The sequence below is a fragment of the Triturus cristatus genome, chromosome 3_2 (assembly GCF_964204655.1).
Source record: "Triturus cristatus chromosome 3_2, aTriCri1.1, whole genome shotgun sequence".
Lineage (NCBI taxonomy): Eukaryota > Metazoa > Chordata > Amphibia > Caudata > Salamandridae > Triturus > Triturus cristatus.
Genome location: NC_140584.1, coordinates 1,198,426,945 through 1,198,449,816, shown reverse-complemented (window position 1 = coordinate 1,198,449,816; position 22,872 = coordinate 1,198,426,945). Strand labels below are relative to the sequence as shown.

The 22,872-nt window shown below is 48.4% G+C and overlaps 1 protein-coding gene across 4 annotated transcripts in view; it reads right to left on the bottom strand.

Moving 5' to 3' along the window:
• ATG9A (autophagy related 9A) overlaps nt 1–22,872 on the bottom strand; it is a 396,601-nt gene that overhangs the window by 223,742 nt on the left and 149,987 nt on the right. For all 4 annotated transcript variants that reach the window (XR_014980113.1, XR_014980114.1, XM_085650154.1 and 1 more), the window contains exons 4-5: nt 17,966–18,009; nt 17,315–17,379 (exon numbers count right to left, since the gene is read on the bottom strand). Coding sequence is in view for 2 of the 4 variants with exons in the window: in XM_085650154.1 (XP_085506280.1) it covers nt 17,315–17,379; nt 17,966–18,009 (109 nt within the window). In the remaining 2 variants the exon portion in view is untranslated. The remainder of the gene's footprint in view (nt 1–17,314; nt 17,380–17,965; nt 18,010–22,872) is intronic.

Sequence of the window (22,872 nt, the reverse complement as noted above, 5' to 3'; positions counted from 1 at the left end):
GGCTGGCTCTACCTGTTAATGAATATATTGGCTCATGCACCTCTAACAAAGAGAGATGAATGGATACATGACAGTGAGCACAGGTAGATGGTAGAGAAATAGACTGGTGCAGACAAACAGACAAAGTCAGTCTCCATTGCCTCACGTCAGAATCATCACTTTCAATAACCTGGAAATCTGCCGGCAACTCCCTCATGCCCCAACATCATACCCCTCACCTATTCTTAGCACAAGCGGCAGATTTTGAGCTATGCCCTGCTGGTGCAGAGGAGCACGACAGAGTCTGTGGAAGCGCTGGGATCCCTAGCCTCTCCGGGCGGGCACCTAAGCGTTCCTGGTGCCTTCGCACTCAGGATAAATTAAAACATTTTGTTCTGTGCTTTAGTCGCCCCTCTGTGAGCACTGTCTGGTAGATGAAGCTCTGTGTTAATAAACACATTCAGAGAGGTGGTTGTGTACAAACAAACAACAGCCACAATACCGTATGTTTTGAACGTGTAGTTAAATACCTGCTCATCGAGTACCTCATTGGCCGATCATTCCATGGCACTACCAAAATTACATTTGGACACATTTGCTCAACTGTAAAACACTCCCTTCTATGGGTCATTTAACAACACAGGGCTTTGTGGTTAGGTAACCTACTTTGGATGCTGTGTAAAAGAGTAAATACAAAAATTAATGCAATTAAACTAAGCAACCAGTACTGTCTAAAACACCGTGAAAACTGACACGCATTCTGGCATTTTGTTTAGTTAATGTCTATTTTCTCATAGATGTGAGTAAAGTACTCTTAATATCTTAATGAAATCTGCACACTTTTAACTAATAGCACCGGGCGACCTTTGACAACTAGGCACTGAATAAATTTTTATGTACCACCGAAGCCCGCCTGCCCCCCGCCCCCTTGGTAAACGTCATTATCTCCCAGTGTTTGGGAGATAACCAAGATGAAGGAGAGTGAGTCAAATAGTCTAGAAAATGAAAGCGAAGCCGTGATTCGGATTCACATGCTCCGATCGTGTTGGTCTATAAAGCACTACTTTTATTAATGAGTTTCGGTTTAGTAAAGCACCACAGTGTACATGTGGCGACACTTCACCCATGAGGTACGTGCTAAGCAATTGTTGACACAATCCACACTTTGCGTCTTTTTCAATATATTTATTACGAAGTGCAGGACCTTTCCAAGGGATTTTTGCACACTACATACATGCACTCCAAAAATAAAACGTGTAGGTGAAAAACATTGCCATTTACAATGTCAATAGCTCTAACTCACAAACTCGAGACCTATTTGCATTGCAAATGCTTGTTATTTTAAGCCCCTACATCCATTATTCACTATGGAAAGTGTTGCAGTACCAGTGGTGGCCATTTGTGCTGCTGGACTCTCTTCAGCTCTTAGCTGAAGTAATTTACTACTGTTGTAGACCTCTTTTTGGCTGAAGTAACTTCAGACGTGCTGTTTGTGAATAGCAATGGGCTTGCCATTTTTAAGAGGGACCCACGTACCTTCCTAAATCCTGCCTTAAACCTTATTACTCCTTCCTAAACACCACCGATTTTGTAGTAAGTAAGTCCTATTTTTCAATCACTGTCGCCGTTCCCGCCTACATTTACAACTAAGTAGTAAACTTACATGTATGAGCATCTCCCCATAGGAAAGAAAGGAGAGGTGAAGATTTACCCTCGTCGGTTTGGGACAGCATTTTGTTGTACTCTATGGGTTCTACTGGAGTACTACTAAACGTACTACAAAATGCATTTCGTAGATAGCCCCCAGCATGTCTAACTTTCTGTAAACGGTCAACCAAACTAACCTTAAGAAGGAAAAATACTGTCTACATAAGAGATGTAACAATCGTATTTATACCATTACAATTTATATCACTGTCAGTAAATATGGACACTATGCTTTGTTCGTTCCTATCCAGCAATCCGAATTCTTGCCCCTCCTGTCAAAATGTCTCACTGCACTTTGCCACTCAACGAAAACAAATGTTCATGACAAGGAAACGGTATTACTATTCTGGGCATTTTGGATATTCTGCGCTGAATTGCACTGTGCACCCTGTTCTTTAGAAAATGTTTGTCTTTGCAAGTCTCATCCACGGACAGATTCAGCTTTCCATTGTTGAAAGAGTAATTGTGGACAGTACCAGTGCTTGCAGTGGGCCTTCAGTCAGCCCATTGATTACCACTGGTTTGCATTCTTGACAATCTCATTTGTCTTAGTATCTAATTGTGACTTTGGCGGTCTGTGGACTGTCCTCGCCATTTGGAGGTCTGACCACCCGCATACCTCGTGGTCCAACCATCTTATTACGATGCGGGCTGAGAGACTGCCATCTGGTCGACTCCAGACCGCCACTACCGACAAGATCTGAGCTCCCACAGCAGGGACGGTGGGGAAAGCGGCAGTCAATGTTGGTGGTGCCAGAATGGATTACAATGAACCTCTCAGCCGACCTTTTCATCATAGTGGAGACACTGCCACGAAAAGGTTGGAGACACTGCCATGAAAAGGTTGGAGACACTGCCATGAAAAGGTTGGCGGAAAGGCAGGTTCTGGGTTGCAAACAAGTCTCCAGGGTCTGTGTGCCCTGGAGACATGTTTCTGGTGCTGCTCTGTGTGTTCTCCCATGGCTTGTGCATGTTGGCGCGCACTGTTTCTCCTGCAGACCGGTATGCAGGGAAACAGTGCGCTCGACTGCCCAGAGCCTTCTATGCAGGGCCGACATTGGCTGTGGCTCTTAACTAGAGCCGCAGCATTCCACTGTGCTTGTCAGAGTTTTGCCGACCACCGCGGACTGGCCGTGTGCCCTCCAAAATCGTAATCGGGTCTTAAGTCTTATTTAATGGTTTTTCTTCCTCTTCTTGTGCTGGTCCCTCCCTGGCAACACAGCTAATTCTTTTGATTGGATTACTTGTATCCATCAACTGCTTACATTCTGGAAACTACTTTTTTCTTTAACCTTTATCACCCCCATGGGAGCGCACGTGTTTTCTTGCTTTCTCATTCGCTTCCATGTGTTCTGGTTCTCTCTTTACACCCTTGCTCACAGTGCTTGCTGTGTTTCTCTGCCAGCCCTCTAGGTCATCTGTTGTTTCGCTCAACCCATCCCTGACTCACTCGTCTTTTTTTTTTTTTTTTACTTCGCAGCTCATTGCCAGTGCTAGTCATTGACCTTTCCTTGCTCCTTCAACCCTCCACCTCTATTGCTGCTCCCCACGTTCTGTTCTTTATTAATCCTTCTAGGAGGGCCCAGAAGCTGCAATTTGCTACCAAGTTGCTGCTTTCATTAAATGCACTTTGTTTAAGTTACTGATCCAACCCTGGCTTCAGTAACTAAAAGAATTAATAAAAAAAAAAAACATCTGCACGTCCAAGTTATGCATGCCCATGAATATGTCATCATGCTTGTGCCGCCACAGAGCTATGACGCCTACTTGCACACGTGTGGTGAAGCATGTATGTGTACACATCATCACTTTGGGGCTTTTTTGCGCTGATTATTGCATCAGCAATGACCATTGTTTCCCTTTTTCCCCGAAGATGCACAGCATTGGCAAAAGCTCTGGTAAAGCCAAAAGGCGAGATCTAATTACATTGCCAATGCTTGGTTTATCTGTATTCAGCTCTTTGCATTATACGACAGACACTCCTAGAAGAGGTCAGTAAAATAAATCCAGGGCATATAATCGTCACACTGGAGAACAACAGGTAAGAGATTGTCCACAGACATGCAAACAAAGACTTGGCTGGCATGAACAACAAGTCTTATGAGTTAAGACTGAGCAAGACCTCTGACCTCCTGGTTGGAGACCTGCTCGCTCCCCCAGCAGCTCCGCTGTAGTGCCGCTGCCACTGTCCCAGTTTCACCTCTGTTAGCAGATGTTCGAGGCCCTCCACCACCCGCAGGCTCCTGCCTGTGCCTCGTCCCTGGTGGTCCAGTGGGAGAGCATTGCTCCTCTGCTGTCTGTCTCTGTGTTTGTGCCCCTTTGTTCTGTCCTTGTTAGTGTCTTGTTCTTGTGCCTTTTTCCCTCTTTGTGCCTTTTTACCTGTTTTTCTATCTTTCCTGTTGTTCCTGTTTATATCCTCCATGCTAGTTTCCTTCCCGCTGCTGCTGCCCCCACATACCCTCCCCCCTGCCGGTTTCCCACTCCCGCCTCCCATCTGCGCTTCTCTCCCCCTTCCCTATTTAATGGCAGCCGCGCGCAGCGGGCACGCCAAAGGCAAGCCCGTCCGCTACCCGTCCGTGCCCAGCGCCAGGGACCCTGGCTCTCCGACCTCCCCCCGCTACGACTCAGATGCCCTCCTCACACTCAACCCCGGAAGGAACAACTGCCAGCTGTCGACGCCGAACACCACCCACAGCCAATTCGCCTGCCAACACTGCCGACAATCCTTCACTATCCTCTGCACCCCCACGACTGCCGCACCCACGGCAGACGCCAGCATCACCGAAGCCCTGAAGTGCATCCTCCTCAACGTGTGCTCACTGCACAGACATGCTGTAGAGATCTGGGACCTCCTTGACACCCTCTCATCAGACGCCAACTTCACGGAAACCATTGTTCAACGTCTCCCCCATCTGCCCCTCACACCGCCACCACCATTTTTGATGGATATAAGATTCCATAGGAAGGACACCGCCAACCTCCCAGGAGGGGGACTCGCCATCGCACACCAGAGCTCCCTTTGACTCTCCACCTCCAGCACGAGCAACTCCCCCTCCACCACCGAACACCTTCACTTCCAGACCAGCCCTAGAACAACGCTTCGCGGCACCTACGCCTACAGACCCCCCGGGCCTCCTGCATTGTTCACCACTACCATCGCTGACCTCATCGCACCCCACGCCATCGCCTCCATGGACTACATGCTCATCGGAGGCCTGAACTTACACCTCGACAACCTGAGTGACCCAAACTCCACCGCCCTCCTGCACAACCTCGCCAACATCGGACTGAAACAGCTTGTCACCACCCCTACCCACAAGGCAGGACACACCCTCGACCCCATCTTCGCAGGAGGCAACAACATCCGCTTCAGCCACACCACGCAGCCCCTCTGGACAGACCATCACTGCGTACACTTCTCTTTCAATACTGCCACAGCTCACAAACCCACTCCACGCCCACCGCAAAGGAACTGGAGCAAGGTCACAGAGGAGCACCTCAACTCCACCCTCATCTACGACCTTCCCTCCCCCGCCTCGACCGACGGCAACTCTGCCGCCAAGGAAGTACATGCTGGATCACCAACTGCACAGACAACCTCGCACCTCTCTGCACCCCCCACAGACGACGCCCCTTGAAGGCCACCTGGTTCACCACCGACCTCCAAGAAGCCAGATGCTCCTGCAGGCGTCTCGAAAAACAATGGAGGAACAGCAAAACCACTGAAGACCAGACCACCTACAAGAACGCCATGACAGAATACCACCAACTCATAAGATCCACCAAGAGGACCTTCATCCGGAACAAAACCTCACCAACTCCAGCAACTCAAAGTAACTCTTCAGCATCATCTAGCAATTCACCACACCCCCCAACGAAGCCACGGATGTCTCACCCTCCTTGGACCCCAGGAACAAGGCCCTCTACGACAACTTCAGCGAACAGACTCCAGAAACCACCCTTCCCTCCAGCGATGACAGCCAGCCCACCATCACCGCCTGGACCCCGGTCACCACCGAAGATACCACCACGACCATGAAGAGCACTCACTCAGAAGCCTCCACGGACCCCTGCTGAGCGCATCTTCCACAGAGTCGCCAACGCATAGCGTCCGAGCTACGATGCACCATCAACGCCACCTTCGAATCCGGCACTTTCCCTGATGACTGGAAACGCAATTCACCAAACCCCCCAACGAAGTCACAGAGTCACACCCTCCCAGGACCTATGGAACAAGCTCGGCTCCTGCTTCGACCTGAAATTCAAGGCCCTCTACGACAACTTCAGCGAACAGACTCCAGAAACCACCCTTCCCTCCAGCGATGGCAGCCAGCCCACCATCACCGCCTGGACCCCGGTCACAACCGAAGATACCACCACGACCATGAAGAGCACTCACTCAGAAGCCTCCACGGACCCCTGCTGGCCGCACATCTTCCACAGAGTAGCCACCGCATAGCGCCCGAGCGACGATGCACCATCAACGCCACTTTCGAATCTGGCACTTTCCCTGATGACTGGAAACGCAATTCACCAAACCCTCCAACGAAGCCACGGACGGCACACCCTCCCCGGACCTGTGGAACAAGCTTGGCTCCTGCTTCGAGCTGAAAATCAAGCCCCTTTAAGACAACTTCAGCAAACAGACTCTAAAAACCACCCTTCCCTCCAGCGATGACAGTCAGTCCACCATCACCGCCTGGACCCCGGTCCTCACCGAATATACCACCATGACCATGAAGAGCACTCACTCAGGAGCCTCTATGGACCCCTGCCAGCCGCACATCTGCCACAGAGCCGCCATAGCGCTCGAACTACGATGCACCATCAACGCCACCTTCGAATCCAGCACCACTTTCCCTGATGACTGGAAACGCGCAGAAGTCAAACCCCTCCTCAAGAAACCCTCTGCAGATCCGATGGACCTGAAAAACTACTGACTCATCTCTCTCCTTCCCTTCGCAGCCAACGTCACAGAGAAGATCGTCAAGGCCCAGCTGACAAACTTCATCGAAGAGAATGCCATCCTCGACTCTTCCCAATCCGGATTCCGCAGTAACCACAGCACCAAGACCGTCCTCCTCGCCGCCTCAGGTGACGCCTGCCTGCTCCTCGACCAAGGCCACACCGCGGCCCTCATCATGCTAGTCCTCTCTGCAGCCTTCAACACCGTTTCCCACTGCACTCTCGCAGCCAGGCTCCACAACGTCGGCATACAGGGAACCACCCTCGACTGGCTCTGCTCCTTCCTCGCCAGCAGAACCCAAAGGATCAGACTTCCGCCTTTCCTCACCGAACCCACAGAAATCAACTGCGGAGTGCCCCAAGGATCATCGCTCAGTCTCACGCTCTTCAACGTCTACATGGCCCCCCTCGCCGCCATCGTCACACAGCATGGACTCAACATAGTATCCTACGCCGACGACACCCAGCTCATCCTCTCCCTCAAGAAGGACCCCAAAACCACCAGACACAGCTTCCAGGAAGGAATGAAAGACGTCACAACTTGGATGAGGAGCAGCTGTCTGAAGCTAAAATCGGAGAAGACAGAAGTCCTTGTCCTTAGACCCACCCCCTCAGCTTGAGATAACACCTGGCAGCCCACCGCCCGCGGCAACCCTCCCACCCCCATGGACCACGCCCAGAACCTCGGCATCATACTTGACTCCTCCCTCACCATGACCCACCAGATCAACGCCGTCGCCTCCACCTGCTTCAACACCCTCCGCAAGACTTTCAAGTGGATCCCCTCCGAAGCCAGAAAGACCGTCACCCATGCACTCATAACAAGCACACTGGACTACGGAAACCCCTTCTAAGCTGGAATCAACTAATCCCTGCTATGAATACTCCAGACCATCCAGAACACAGAGGACAGACTTGTCCTCGGCATCCCACAACATGAGCACATCACCCAACAGCTACGAGACCTCCACTTATCCCCATCGAGAAGTGAGTAACCTTCAAGCTACTCACCCACACCTACACATCCCTCCACAACACCGGACCCAAATACCTCAACTAAAGAGTCTCCTTCCACGTACCCAAAAGAAACCTCCACTCCACCGACTTCGCCCTAGCAGAAACCCCACGCATCCGCAGAACCAGAGCGGGTGGAACAGCCTTCTCCTACATCATGGCTAAGCCTGGAACGAGCTCCCGGTCAACGCAAGATGCTCCCCTACTCTGCACACCTTCAGGAAGAGCCTCAAGACCTGGCTTTTCGACTGACTAGGAGCTGTACCTCCTAGCCCCCCAGTGCCTTGAGACCCTCAAGGGTGAGTAGCGCGCTTTAAATTCCCTGATTGATTGAAGAAGAGATGAATCTCCGGGCAGGAGCGAAGAAGGGTTGGGGTGTGTCTGAGACCATCACATCAGATGAGAGACAGCAGAGTACAAAAAATGTCTCTATCAGTACCAGGGCTCTCCTAGACACAGAGATCACCATGGGAGGCTGAACCTGGAAGGAGGCTCAGGAGTAGAAATAGAAAACACCTTTTCATGGAGAAGCAGTGAAGAATGGAACAGGCTTCCAGCAGACGTGTTGGGAAATGAAAGCAGTAAATTACTTCACACAGCCTTTAACAGACCCGGGGAGCAACAATTCTTCGCAAAACTGCAGCATGTGGTGCATGTGAGCTACCAGCAGCTGTTGTTTTCTATCCGATAGACATACACGGTCAAACCTTCGCAGGTATAATGTGTATTAACTCAATGATTAGGAGTTTTCGTGAAACATGTACACCTCAGAAGCCCTTCACACCCTTTACAGCCCCTGCACAATGTGTTGAACCTGTGAAATACACAGTATCAGATACCAAAATCTTTTGTTCCTTCTGAATCTGCTGCTGTTGGATGAGTTAGAGAATACTCAGTGCTCCTGCACTCTCCTGTCGCTGAAGGATCCATAATGAACTAAACCTCTCACAGAAGGGATGACTGAAGAGAGCAGCCCATTGGAACTAGGGACTTCCACCTATGCAAATGAGATGACATACAGCAAAGGGCTGCTTGACTAGAGATGATGCAATTTTTTCACCACTGTCCCCAGCAAAGATATTGCATTAATCTGATTTTTACACACAGTACAAAGATCTTGAGAGGTTCACCCAGATAAGAACCACAGAGGCGACCCAGCTGAAAGTTATGTATCGAATATGCTACTTACCAGTATGCATCTGTTCTTGGCATGTAGGGCTGCTGACATTCATATCTGTGCATAGATCGCCGCCTAGTGTTGGGTCCGGATGATTGCATATTGTTGTCCTGGAAGAGTCTTCGAAGTATCACGAGATAGGTGGCTCCTCCCCTGGACTACAGTGCGCATGGGCATCCCCTCCATCCTTAGATTGTGGCATAGATGGAGTGTAATACAGTGAATGATGACCATGCTAACTAGTAATTACTGAATGCTACAGCTGCTACAGGCGCCGGGGAGGAGAGTGGGCGATATGAATGTCAGCAGCCTTACATGTCAAGAACAGATGCATACTGGTAAGTAGCATATTCGGTTCGAGGCATGTGGGCTGCTGAATTCATATCTGTGCATAGATTATATAGCAGTCTCTCCATTTAGCGGCGGCTGTCCGTGCCAGCTGCAGCAGTCTGAAAAAGAGTTTTGAGAACAGCCTGTCCTACAGCTGCTTGCTGTCGTGAGTGTACATCTACACAGTAGTGTTTGGTAAAGGTATGTATAGTGGACCAGGTGGCTGCTCTACATATCTCCTGTAAAGGAATATTCCCTAGGAAAGCCATGGAGGCCCCTAACTTTCGTGTGGAGTGGGCTCTTGGAGGAATCGTTAGTGTGCGCTTAGCTTTTTCATAGCAAATCTGTATACACTTAACGATCCACCTAGCTATTCCTGCTTTGGAAATGGGGTTGCCTTTGTGCTGTGGAGAAAAGGCAACAAACAGTTGTTTTGTCTTCCTGAATGTCTGTGTTGTGTCAATATAGTACATGAGAGCTCTCTTGACATCAAGTGTGTGGAGCATTCTCTCTGCTACATTCTCAGGATTAGGATAAAACGCCGGTAGTTCTATGGATTGGTTCATATGGAACTGCGATATCACCTCGGGCATGAATGTAGGGTTGGTGCGTAGTACGACCCTGTTTGCATGAAACTGTATAAATGGCTCTTGAATGGTTAGTGCCTGGAGTTCACTAACTCTTCTTAGTGAAGTAATGGCTACTAGGAAAGCTACTTTCCAGGTTAGAAATTGAATCTCACAGGAGTGTAGAGGTTCAAAAGGTGGTCCCATGAGTCTGGTGAGGACCACAATTAGGTTCCAGACTGGTGAAGGTGGGTGTGTAGGAGGAATCACTCGTTTGAGTCCCTCCAAGAAGGCTTTGATGGCAGGCACTCTGAACAGGGAGAGGTGCTGCCTGTTCTGAAGGTAAGCTGCCAGTGCGGTTAAATGTATACGGATGGAATTGTATGCTAGATTGCATCTGTATAAGTGTAATAGATAACAGATAATGTTCTGAGTTGATGCATCCAGCGGATTGATGTCATTATTTTTACAATAAATGACAAATCTTTTCCACTTAGCCGCATAGCATGCTCTGGTCGTGGGTCTCCTTGCCTCCTTGATGATATTCATACATTCTGGAGGCAAGTTTAGGTAGCCAAATTCTAAGATCTCAGGAGCCAGATCGCCAGGTCTAGCTGTTGCGGATCTGGGTGCTGAATCTCGCCATGGCTCTGCGTTAAAAGCCTGGGTGTTAGCCGCAGTCTTTGATGCGGTACCACGGAGAGTTCTAGAAACGTGGTGTACCATGGCTGGCGTGCCCACGTTGGAGCAACCAGGATGAGCGTCATCGAGTGTTGCCTCAGTTTGCGTGCCACTAGCGGTATCAATGGTGCCGGGGGAAAAGCGTACGCAAATCTGCCTGACCAGTTCATCCATATCGCATTGCCCTGCGACTGTGGATGTGGGAACCTGGCGGCAAAGCTTTGGCATTCATTTTGAGTTTTCCCTTGTGGCGAATAGGTCTATCTCTGGATGACCCCACTGCTGGAAGTACGGTTGGAGTACTGATGGATGTATGTCCCATTCGTGCATCTGGTTGCTGTGTCTGCTGAGCAGATCCGCCATTTGGTTGTCCTTGCCCGGGAGGTGTTCCGCCATGAGGAAGATGTTTCTCTGAATGGCCCACTTCCACATGCTCTGAGCCAGATGAAACAACTGTGGAGAGTGTGTTCCTCCCTGCTTCTGTATGTAGTACATGGCAGTCATGTTGTCCGTCCGGATCAACACGACTTTGTTGCACAAGTGTACTTTGAATGCCTTCATTGCTAGGAAGATTGCCATCAGTTCCAGTAGGTTGATGTGCATCCCCCTCTGCTGTGTTGTCCATAGTCCCTGCACAGTGTAATTGAATACATGAGCTCCCCATCCCTGGAGAGACGCGTCCGCCGTCAGTATTATTTGTGGTACAGGCTCTTGGAACGGTCGGCCCTTGGCAAGGTTTTGTGGATTCCACCAATGCAGAGAGTTATATGCCCGACCGCTGACCAACACTAGGTCTTTCAACTGTCCTTGAGCCTGATTCCACTGACGTGCTAAGCACTCCTGAAGTGGGCGCATATGTAATCTTGCGTGCGGGACTATGAAGATGCAGGAAGCCATCATGCCTATCAACTGCATAAACACTCGTGCCGGTAGTGAGTGTTGAGGTCTGAACATTTTTATTAGCAACTGCATGCTGTTGATCCTCATGGAATTTGGCTGTGCCTTGGTTGCCAGAGTGTCTATGGTCGCGCCTAGGTACTGCCGTACGTGGGCGGGTTGAAGGTGGGACTTTGGATAATTCAGTGAGAATCCTAGGCTGTGAAGAAGGTGAATGGTGTGGGATATGTGGCTGGCACACTGCTGGGCTGACTTTGCCTGGATAAGCCAGTCGTCCAGATAAGGATAGACATGTATGTGCTGTCTCCTTAAGTGTGCCGCCACTGTTGCCAGGCACTTGGTGAACACCCTTGGTGCCGTTGTTACTCCGAAAGGGAGGACTTTGAACTGGTAATGTTGATCTTGAATAGTGATCCTGAGATACTTTCTGTGTGATGGGTGCATGGGTATATGGAAATACGCATCTTTGAGATCTAGTGTTGCGAGAAAGTCTCCCTGACTGAGCAACGGCAGCACCTGCTGCAGGGTGAGCATGTGAAAATGCTCTGATAGAATATAACGGTTCAGAGGTCTTAGATCCAGTATGGGTCTGAGAGACCCGTCCTTTTTGGGGATCAGAAAATACAGTGAGTACACCCTTGATCCTTGGTCTTGTACAGGCACGAGTTCTATGGCTCCTTTGTGGAGCATACTGAGCACTTCCTGGTGCAATAAGTGCAAGTGCTCTGCGGACATAGGACGGTGTCTTGGTGGTATGTTTGGTGGAGTGGATGTTAGCTCCAGACAATAACCGTACTGGACAATTTCTCTCACCCACCTGTCTGTAGTGATGGACTTCCAGACCGGCAGGAACCGTTGGAGTCTCCCCCCGACATGTGTTATGTGGTCGGGGGGCAGTGACAAGGCGTCACTGTTTGTTGGTGGCGGAGGACCTCGAGCTGTTGTTTCCACGGCCTCTGCCCTTGACGTTGTTTCCACGGTATCCACCTCTGTTATTCTTATTATAGGTGGTCTGTGTACCTTGTTTAGTGTAATGCGACTGTTGGGAGTTCTGGCCTCTAGATGGTCCTCTGTTGGTAGAGCGACGAAAGGACCCACTCCTAAACTGCTGTGATTGCAGAGCCCCCATAGACTTTGCAGTCTCTGTATCTTTTTTGATTTTTTCTAGGGTGGTGTCAACGTCGGGGCCAAAGAGGGAGTGAGGGTTGACAGGTTGATTGAGTATAGTTGTCTGTATCTCTGGTTTGAATCCTGAGATTCTCAACCAAGCATGCCTTCTTAACATGACGCTGGTGTTAATAGCCCTAGCTGCAGTGTCAGCTGCGTCAAGAACGCACTTAATGGAAGCGTTGCTTATGAGCTTCCCTTCTGTAATTAGTGACTCTGCTCCTTCCTTATACTGATCTGGGAGGTGCTGTAGCAGTGTCTCCAGGGTATCATAATGCGCCCTGTCATACCTAGCCAGAAGTGCCTAAGTGTTGGCAATTCTCCATATGTTAGCTGCCTGTGCAGCAACTCTCTTTCCTGATGTTTCCAAGACCTTAGACTCCTTGTCAGGGGGAGGAGCATCACCCGTTGTCTGTGAGTTGGCCCTCTTCCGAGCATTGGAAACCACCAACGAGTCCAAAGGCAGCTGGCCTCTTATGTAGGTAGGGTCCACTGGAGCTGGCCTATATTTTTTCTCAATCCTAGGGTTTAGTACTCTCGCCCTCATGGGCTCCTTAAAAATGTCAGTAGCCTGTTTTAGGACACCCTTCAGCATGGGCAGAGTCTTAACAGATCTTTCTGAGGTAGAGAAGGTATCCATCAGAAAGTCCTCCTCAACAGGATCAGTGTGGAGCTGTACATCATGGTTCTCAGCTGCTCTCTCAATTAATGCATTGAAGGCAGCAGTATCCTCAGTTGGAGATGTCTTCACCGCATATGCTTGTGTGTCTGGAGCAGTATGTGGGTCCCCTGTACCAGTATTGTCCACCCAAGGTTGGTTTTGGTCTTCAGGGTCAGTGGTCAATGGATATGTGCCCTCATCATCACCAGCATCCCCTGCATCCACATCAGACTGTGTGAGTGAGAATGACTGAGGCTCCTGGCTATAATATTGAATATGTTCACCAAGAACTGGTGATGTGGTTCTCCTTTTCTTTAATGGAATTTTGTATGGCTCCATAGATTTCTCTGGCACTATCTTTCTTTTATGTATTGAAAGTTGACCAGTCCCTGCTTAGATAAACTGCCTCGGCTCCTCATCTTCTTGAGGGACTTCAACAGCTGTTTGTCCCATTGATAACCCTTGTGTCGCTTCGACAGTTTTCTTCGTGTCGATACCTTTCTTCGGTTCGGGACCCTTCTTTGCGTCGAACATCTTCGGTCGTACCGCCGGCGGTAATCCGAACTTGATGTGCGTCGACGCGGTCTGAACCGTGCTGCCCGTTTTCGGCTGCGGGGCTGTTTTCGTGCTGAGCAAAGAAGCCCTGTCTTGGATGCGTAATAACGATTCCGACACCGTCTTCTTTAAGAAGGGAGATGGTGTTGTCGACTCGACATGGTCCTTTGAGACCTTCTTTGTAGTGGCATGGAGCCCCGTACCAGACGTCGGTTTCTCGACACGAGGACGGGGAGGGGTCGGCTCTTGAGGGTCGCCCTCTTTTTCTGTATCGACGATCCTCAGCGCCGATTTTTTCGGGTCGACCACCTTGACCTTGGTCTTAGGTGCCGTCTTTTGGGTCTTCGGCTCCGACGGCTTTGAGGCCTTGTTGCCGATTAGAGACATTTTCTCTTTCGGTTTCGATTTCGGTGCCTGTGCCTTCAGTTTCGATTTATCTTAATCGAATGATGGCGCTTTCGATACCGATGGCTCTTCAGGACAGTTCGAAGCCGGGCCTTTAGGCGGGGCTGTAGAACGAGAGGAAAGATCTTGGGTAAGGCCGTGTGGCGATCCCTCGACCTGAGCCTTATCGAGTGCCTCTTCGGGCCCTGTACCGACAGTTGGGCCTAGCTCATCTTCCGAGCCATCTTCCTCGGTCCCAAGGGCCTCTTCGTCATCTCCTACCTTGTCGACGACATCATCTTCCTCTTCATCTACGAGACGCTCGTCTTCGGCATCATAGTCGGATTCACGCTCCGAAACCGTATCCGATATCCCCTCCTGAACTTCAAGGTCCACGACCTCTTCATCTTCGGTCCCGAAGATGTTGTCCGGGTTTGGCGCCGCTTTCTGCGCCTCGAGCCGAGCTGCTCGACGAATGCGAACAGTTTTCTTCGATCGGAACCTGGAACACGCCATACAGGTGGCTTCGTCGTGTGTTGGAGAGAGGCACTTGTTGCACACTGGGTGCATGTCGAAGCGAGCATACTTAGCGTTGCAAAGAGGGCAACGTGTAAAGGGGTTATTACTATTTGATTCCATCGTCGATCTCGATCGGGCCTCTGGTGTCGAAGGGCAAACGGCTAACTTCGATGCTCTTCTTGAGAACTAACTCGACAAAAGTACTTGGCGCCGAACGAAAACAATACCGACGAGTTTAAAAGCATTTTGGCCTAATAAAAATAAAGTTTTTCCTAAATACTCAAAGAGTTAAGAGTAGGACATCCGAACCCAATGGCGGAAAAAAACAATCTAAGGATGGAGGGGATGCCCATGCGCACTCTAGTCCAGGGGAGGAGCCACCTATCTCGTGATACTTCGAAGACTCTTCCAGGATAACAATATGCAATCATCCGAACCCAACACTAGGCGGCGATCTATGCACAGATATGAATTCAGCAGCCCACATGCCTCGAACATGAGAAAAATCATTATTAGGACAACCACAAATGAGATAAGGAGGAAGCTCAGACACAGATTCCTTGTTGGTCCACTTATATGAGAAATGTATGCTAGCTAAGAAATTAATAGGCCCACAAACATCTTGATGAACGCCACTCATATGAGTGATAGATACAGACAAGGACCCCTCTTAAGCCCTTGAAGACTATCTCTTAGTCCATAAACCTCCTTGGATTAAACACAGCATATGACAAATGTCAACAAATAAGAAACAAACTAATAATTCCATATTTCAGCACACCCCAAGTATTCCCATCAGTGTCCAGCACCTCCCAGGCATTACCATTAGTGTTCCTCACATCCCCAGTATTCTCATCAGTGTTCAGCACATCCCAAGTATTCCCATCAGTGGTCAGCACATCCCAAGTATTCCCATCAGTGTTTAGCACATCCCAGGTATTCTTGCCAGATTTCAGCAAATTCCAAGAATTCCCATCAGTATTTAGTATATCCCAAGTATTCCCATCAATGTTTAGCACATCCCAAGTATTCTCGCCAGATTTCAGCAAATTCCAAGTATTCCCATCAGTATTCAGCACATTCCAAGTATTCCCATCAGCGTTCACCACATTCCAAGTATGTCCATCAGCGTTCACCACATTCCAAGTATTCCATCAGTTTTCAGCACATCCCAAGTATTCCCATATGTGTTCAGCACATCTCAAGTATTCCCGTCAGATTTCTGCACATCCCAAGTTTCCCATCAGTGTCCAGCATATCCCAAGTATTCCCATCAGTGTTCAGCACATCCCAAATATTCCATCAGTTTTCAGCACATCCCAAGTATTCCCACAAATGTTCAGCACATCTCAAGTATTCCCGTCAGATTTCTGCACATCCCAAGTATTCCCATCAGTATTCAGCATATCCCAAGTATTCCCATCAGCGTTCAGCACATTCCAAGTATTCCCATCAGCGTTCACCACATTCCAAGTATGTCCATCAGCGTTAACCACATTCCAAGTATTCTATCAGTTTTCAGCACATCCCAAGTATTCCCATCAGTGTTCACCGCATCCGAAGTATTCCCATCAGTGTTCCGCACATCCCAAGTATTCCCATCAGTGTCCAGCATATCCCAAGAATTCCCATCAGTGTTCAGCACATCCCAAATATTCCCATTAATGTTCAGCACATCCCAAGTATTCCCATCAGTGTTCAGCACATCCAAAGAATTCCCATCAGTGTTCAGCACATCCCAAGTATTTCCATCAGCGTTCAGCACATCCCAAGTATTCCCATCATTGTTCAGCACATCCTAAGTATTCCCATCAGTGTTCAGCACATTCCAAGTGTTCCCGTCAGATTTCAACACATCCCAAGTATTCTCGCCAGATTTCAACACATCCCAAGGATTCCCATCAATGTTCAGTACATCTCAAGTATTCCCATCAGTGTTCAGCACATTCTAAGTATTCTCACCAGATTTCACCACATTCCAAGTATTCCCATCAGCGTTCACCACATTCCAAGTATTTGCATCAGCGTTCACCACATTCCAAGTATTCCCATCAGTTTTCAGCACATCCCAAGTATTCCCATCAGTGTTCAGCACATCCCAAGTATTACCATCAGTGTTCAGCACATCCTAAGTATTCCCATCAGTGTTCAGCACATTCCAAGTGTTCCCGTCAGTGTTCAGCACATTGAACTCTGCATACCACATTGCAATGAACGCCAATCAGTAGTAGCCGGTACTACCATCAACTTCCGCCCTAACTACTAAACCTTCTTTATCTGGGTCTCTGATGAATCAGAGCTACTGCTCCAGAGTTGGTTAAAATGCTGCATTCAACAAGTATCAATATTCAGGGGACGTTCACACACAACACACCTAGATGACAAAGCCCACAACATAGACCTAAACCCCTGCACACTTTCTGAACTGATTCACATCTCCTTTTCAACCCGCGGCAATACTGCGGCTCAGTAAAGTTAGACATCCCAACTCTACTTCAGAAAGAATCCACAAAACTCACCTTCTCTTGATAACACTTTCAGCTGGTTCTCCAGTCAAAAACATTCCAAACGATTCAGTATTTGAACAGAGCAATATTCAAATCCCTCTTTCATTCAATTCTTTATCATCCTACGTGAGACAGTCATTACTCCTGCAAGAGTTTTGAAAGCTTGACTGATGTGATCTCAAAAAACAGGGCTGTTTCTACTCACATTAACTCAAAGATCTCTCGGAGCAGCATGCATGTGAAGCCGTTCTTCTGATGAAGATTATAGACCTGGACACTTCAGTCAAGGAAACACACATGATGATGAGCGCCAACCAAGAGCGAGGAACAGACTGGGAACAAGAAGGGAAGCCGAGCAGAGGACAGGCTGAGAGCATAAACTGGCAACTAGCACAGGCGAGGGGACAGACTGGAGCAAGGTCAGTTAAGCACCAGTCAGGAACAGACTGAGGACATGGAGAGGAGGCAGGGCAGACAAGCATAAGGCGGTAAACTGGCTGAAAATATAGACAGGAGGTTATCAATCAAAGGTCATGACAGTGACATGGGTTAACCAATCACAGTTCAGGAGTTAGGCTGAACACATGCCCAGAAGCACAGGCCAAGAAACAAATTAAAAGAATAAGGAAGTCAACAAAAACAGGTCAGGGTACAGACAGCAAAAACAGACTATAGAGAGGCCATGGAGTGCAGGACAGCAGAAATAGGAGACATAAGCATAAATTATCTTTTATTGAGGTCCTCTCACTTCAGGGGGAAAACGGAAATGATGATCTTAACATAAAATTGGTTAGCTGGATGAACAAACTGAAAAGCAAAATTGTAAGAAGACTGCTGCCGGCTGAGGAAAGGATACTCTGGAGAAGAACAGGTCCAGGTTCTCAATATGGTGCCAGTTAGCTGCAATTATAGGAAAGAAGCATGAGACAATGGTAAACTGGTCTCTCCCATATCGAAGGGTAAAATAAGAAATTCAAGCACCGCACACTGAAAATACATTAACCCGATACATGGTCCTCCTTATCTATTTACACCCCACTTTAAACGTTTGCCTTTGTTTCCCCCCTGCCGTACTCCACCCGTTTTTCCCGCCACTGCGTCCCCGCCCCCCTGTTCGCCCATTCGGCGCCCCGCTCCCACCTCCCAGCTGCTGCTCCCCCCCACCTCCCCTCATATGGCGGCCGCGCGGAGAGGGCGCACCGCCGGCACGCATAAGACAAGCCCGTCTGCGCCCGTCCGCGCCTGGACGGCACCCAGCGCCAGAACCCTTGGCCCCCCGCGAACGTCATGACGCCCGTCTCTGCTACGACTCCAGCACACTCCACGCTCTCAACGCCGGACATTCACGCACCTGCTGCCTGGCCGTTACAAAGCGCAAGGACCATTCTCCTGCCGGAACTGCAGCTTCACCAGCATCCGGCCTGCCAACCCACCTACCAAAGAACCCAATTCCCTCAGATGCAACCTTCTCAACACCCGCTCTGCCCGCAAACACGCTGTTGAACTCTGGGACCTACTTGACACCAACACCCCAGACGTTGCCTTCCTGACAGAGACCTGGCTGAACCCCTCCTCGGCACCCGACATCGCCATAGCTATCCCGGACGGCTACAAGATCACCCGCAAGGACCGAACCAACGTAGTGGGAGAAGGAATTGCCATCGTCCACAGGAACACTCTCAAAATCTCGACATACAACGATGACACCCTCAGCACCGCCAAACACCTGCACTTCCAGATCCACACCGACCCCAACACCACCCTCAGAGGAACCCTTGTCTACAGACCCCCCGGACTCCGACCACAGTTCAGCGACTCCATCGCCGACTTCGTCAGCACACACGCCCTCGCCTCCACGGACTACATCCTCCTAGGGGACTTGAACTTCCACCTTGAGAACAACGACTCCAACTCTTCCACCCTGATCGACAACCTCGCCAACCTCGGACTCAGACAACTCGTCACAACACCCACCCACTCCGCCAGCCACACGCTGGACCCCATTTTCTCAGCAAGCTCCCACGTCCTCTTCAACCACACCACCGAACTCCACTGGTGTGGAAATATGGATTTTTCTGGTCAGTTATGTCCCCTATCTTGGACCCCAACGGTTCTATGTGCATGTCACAAGTACATGTATGTTCCCTCCAGTTCCAGTTATGAAGACGCAAATACATGTGCGTCCACCGTCAACATGTCCTCTGTCAGATCCGCCATGAATAGGCCGGATATTCCATTACTAAATATGAAAGGCCACCGGCTTTGTATGGTTCACGTATGCCATTTTACAGTCCAGGCAAGTAGGCCCTGATTCTGTCATCAAACTCCTCTTGCCTTCTGCCTCTGAAAACTCGAGTCTGAGCCTGCATCTGTGACCATGAACTTTGTCTCATTCTCTGCGCGGCTCACGAAGCCTGACATCAGCCTATTCTCTGCCAAGAACTGTATTTCACCTTCGAATTATCTGCTTCACTCCTTAGCCGATGCATTCCTGTCTAGCAGCTTAAGTAAACATTCTTCCAGCTACTGAGCAAAGGCTCGGCTTCTCTGTCCTCATGCAAGTAATTCATAGCCCTGTTACCAGGGAATATTCCTACCCCCTCGCATTCAGTGTAGACACTTAGACGCTTGTACACGCACGCACAGTCAGTATAGAATAGATTCTGTCCGAGAGTCCTTCTTTTGTGGATAACATAGTTCTTTAAACATAGGATGTTAGATATGATTTGGGATTAGGTTGACTTGACCCCCCAGACTTTTTGTCTCCACATGTAGAACTAAATGTCAAGTCCCCTTCACCCCCTAGTTGCACGTCAATTACACGTCATGCTGCTGCGCGCGCATCTATGCCAAATATTATCTTATAGATCCACCTATATGTGACATCATAACCAATTATGTTCCTTTTTACTCCTTATTACACCCATTTTTCGGTTACGCATGTAAATCGTCATTTTCCTTATCAATTGTTACGCCTACTGCATTTGCTTCATTGTAATGTATGTGCTATAAAAATCATTTCTTGTCAATAAAGTATGTACTTCACTTCCTGAACCCCCGTGGTGATGGAACTTGGAGCAACCGATTATAATCGATCATTGGAATAAAGCCCATTCCGAACCTCTAATATCACGGATTCTGCCTCTCATTTTACTGAGCTATTTTATTATGTTTTTGTATCAAATTAAGTCCCGGTAAAGGAATTTTATTTACCACATGAATGGCGCCCGAACAGGGACACTTTCTCATCTCACGCGCCGGCGGTGAGTTGCAGGCCCGGTCTCCTGCCACAGCTGGACGGACAATAACGCGTACCAGCAGGATTTCCTGTATCTCCCTCCGGTCAAGCGGGGGCGACTGAGGCTGCGATCAACACCCAGACGAGGCGGTGAGAAGTGCGAAGTATCCCGACCAGAGCCTAGCTGAGAGAGCAAGATCCGAGGTATACAGAGACCCACCAGTTCGAAGTCAAGTCCAGTTTCTGACGAGTCGAGTCGAGTCCAGTCCGGTCCAAGTTCAAGTTCAAGTTACCGAGGCCTTCCGTTTCCGAAGCTACCCGGTGAGTACCATTACTGGGGAGGCATTTCTGACGTGCACATAGGTTGTGCCGGTCAAGACGGGTTTGGGTACACAAATCCGGTCTGCACTGTTTTAGCAGTGTATCTGTACTGTTTAGCAGTATATCAAGTATTCCGAAGTATCTAGTTATTGTCAAAAATTATGCTTGGTGATTAGTTATGCAGACGATCATCATTGTTGTTTATTTTAAAGGTTAAAAAATGTTTAATGTTTGATGTTTAATGTGTTAAACGTCCTGCATATTGTGGTATGAATGGTTGTTCATTATTGTGCTTTTGTATTAAGTGTGTTCAAGATTAAGTATCGGATCAGTTGTCAATATGCCGCTCTTTTCGAAATTAAGACAGATCACTACTAGAAAAGGGGTACTCGAAGAAGCCGTCCCTATTCCTCCTAGGGATACTCCAGGGCACTTCATGTATCACAAACATGGCTTAGACGCTATATTATTTCTTGATTTATGGGTAGACTACACCAAGGGATTACCAGAAAGTCAGAGGTGGCCCGCAGCGGGGACCTGGGATACAGAGTGCATCATGAAAGTCGAGGAAACGAGTTTAAGCGCGTATTTGTATATACGCCCATATCGAAAATAGAATTGTTACAAATGAAGAAAGTGGTACCCAGTCATGACAAAGATCCAGCGGGTTTTCACCGAGAAATTAAAGACATGTTACTCATGGGAGAGTATACCTATCCCGACATTATGACAATATTAAAGGTATTGATGCCTGCTGGCATTTATGAGAAACTCAAGGAAAAAGAGTGGGAGGTAGGAGACCAAAAGATAGAATGGTCAGTGTTAGAAGCGGAAGAAAAGGCCCGAACTGCAGGAGCAGGACTTGGGGATAAAACTAAAGCATTACCAGGTTTATTAGTACAGGTACTGCCACGTTTATTAACTACGAAAAAGGAAGATTGGGGTACAATTTCAGCCTGTAAACAGAAGCAAGATGAAGACACTAGTGATTACTATGCCCGATTCGAAAAATGTTTTGGTATAAATAGTGGCATAAAAGCAAGTAGCGAATCATACCCGCATCTGTTTGTAACAAAATTAGTAGAAAATGCCCTGCCCCCAGTAAAGAATAGAGTATTAAAATTCGAGAGTACCTGGCAAGGTAACACTCCATCACAAATGTTACAAATGTTACAGTACCATCACAATAGAATTAGAGAGGAACAAGAACATGAACACAGACGCATGAAAGACACGAAAATGAAAATGCTAGTTTCCCAGACAGTTCCAGCTGAAGGACATAAGAAGGGTATGACACATTCCGATTCAGCAGGACCTGTAAAAGGGACATGCAATTATTGTAAAAAGCCAGGTCATTACGTACACGATTGTCCAGTTCTAAAACATAATATCGCCATAGGTAAAACACAAGAAAGATCACGGCCACTCAGACAAGATCAGAATGAACAAGGAGCTCTGCAGCATGCACAAGCCATGCCAGCCGCACAACAGCCAATACAGTTTGTGCCAGCTGCACCACCGTTGCCTGTTGCTGCCACACAGACAACAACACGACAAATGTATCAGACCGCACAGTATGAATATCCTGAGTATCAGCGTTACGCATGAACTAGCCTAGAGAGGGAAGTTGACTTACCCCTTATCGAGATTCCTGTACATCAAGAAGGACCTTATGTACATAGTGAATTATTAGGCCAAGATAGAAAATTTTTACTCGATACAGGGGCAAGTCGAACAACTATAAAACGTAGTGAAGTTCCAGGGGCACCCCTCTCAGGCTCTCAGAATATTTCCCTTGGTTTTTCAGGAAAACCTATTGTTAATGAAGTATCACAGCCTCTTCCACTTACGATAGGACCTCTGACCCGAACTACAGATTTATTGCTTACTAAATCATGTCCAGAAAACTTGTTAGGAATAAAAACACTGAAAGCTCTAGGAGCCATAATATGTTGTTCTCCGGAAGGAGTAAGGTTGTTTTTACGTGATTTTAAAGGTCACTATGTGTCTAGAGACATGGATCCCCGACTACAGACTTTACCTACACATCTATGGGCACAAGGCCCTACTGATGTTGGTTGCATGAATATTACACCATATCGAGTCACATTAAAGGCAGGAGTGGTGCTACCACGAATGCGACAATACAAGTTACCACCAGATGCTGTAGTGGCTTTACTACAAATCATTGACGAGCTCATTGC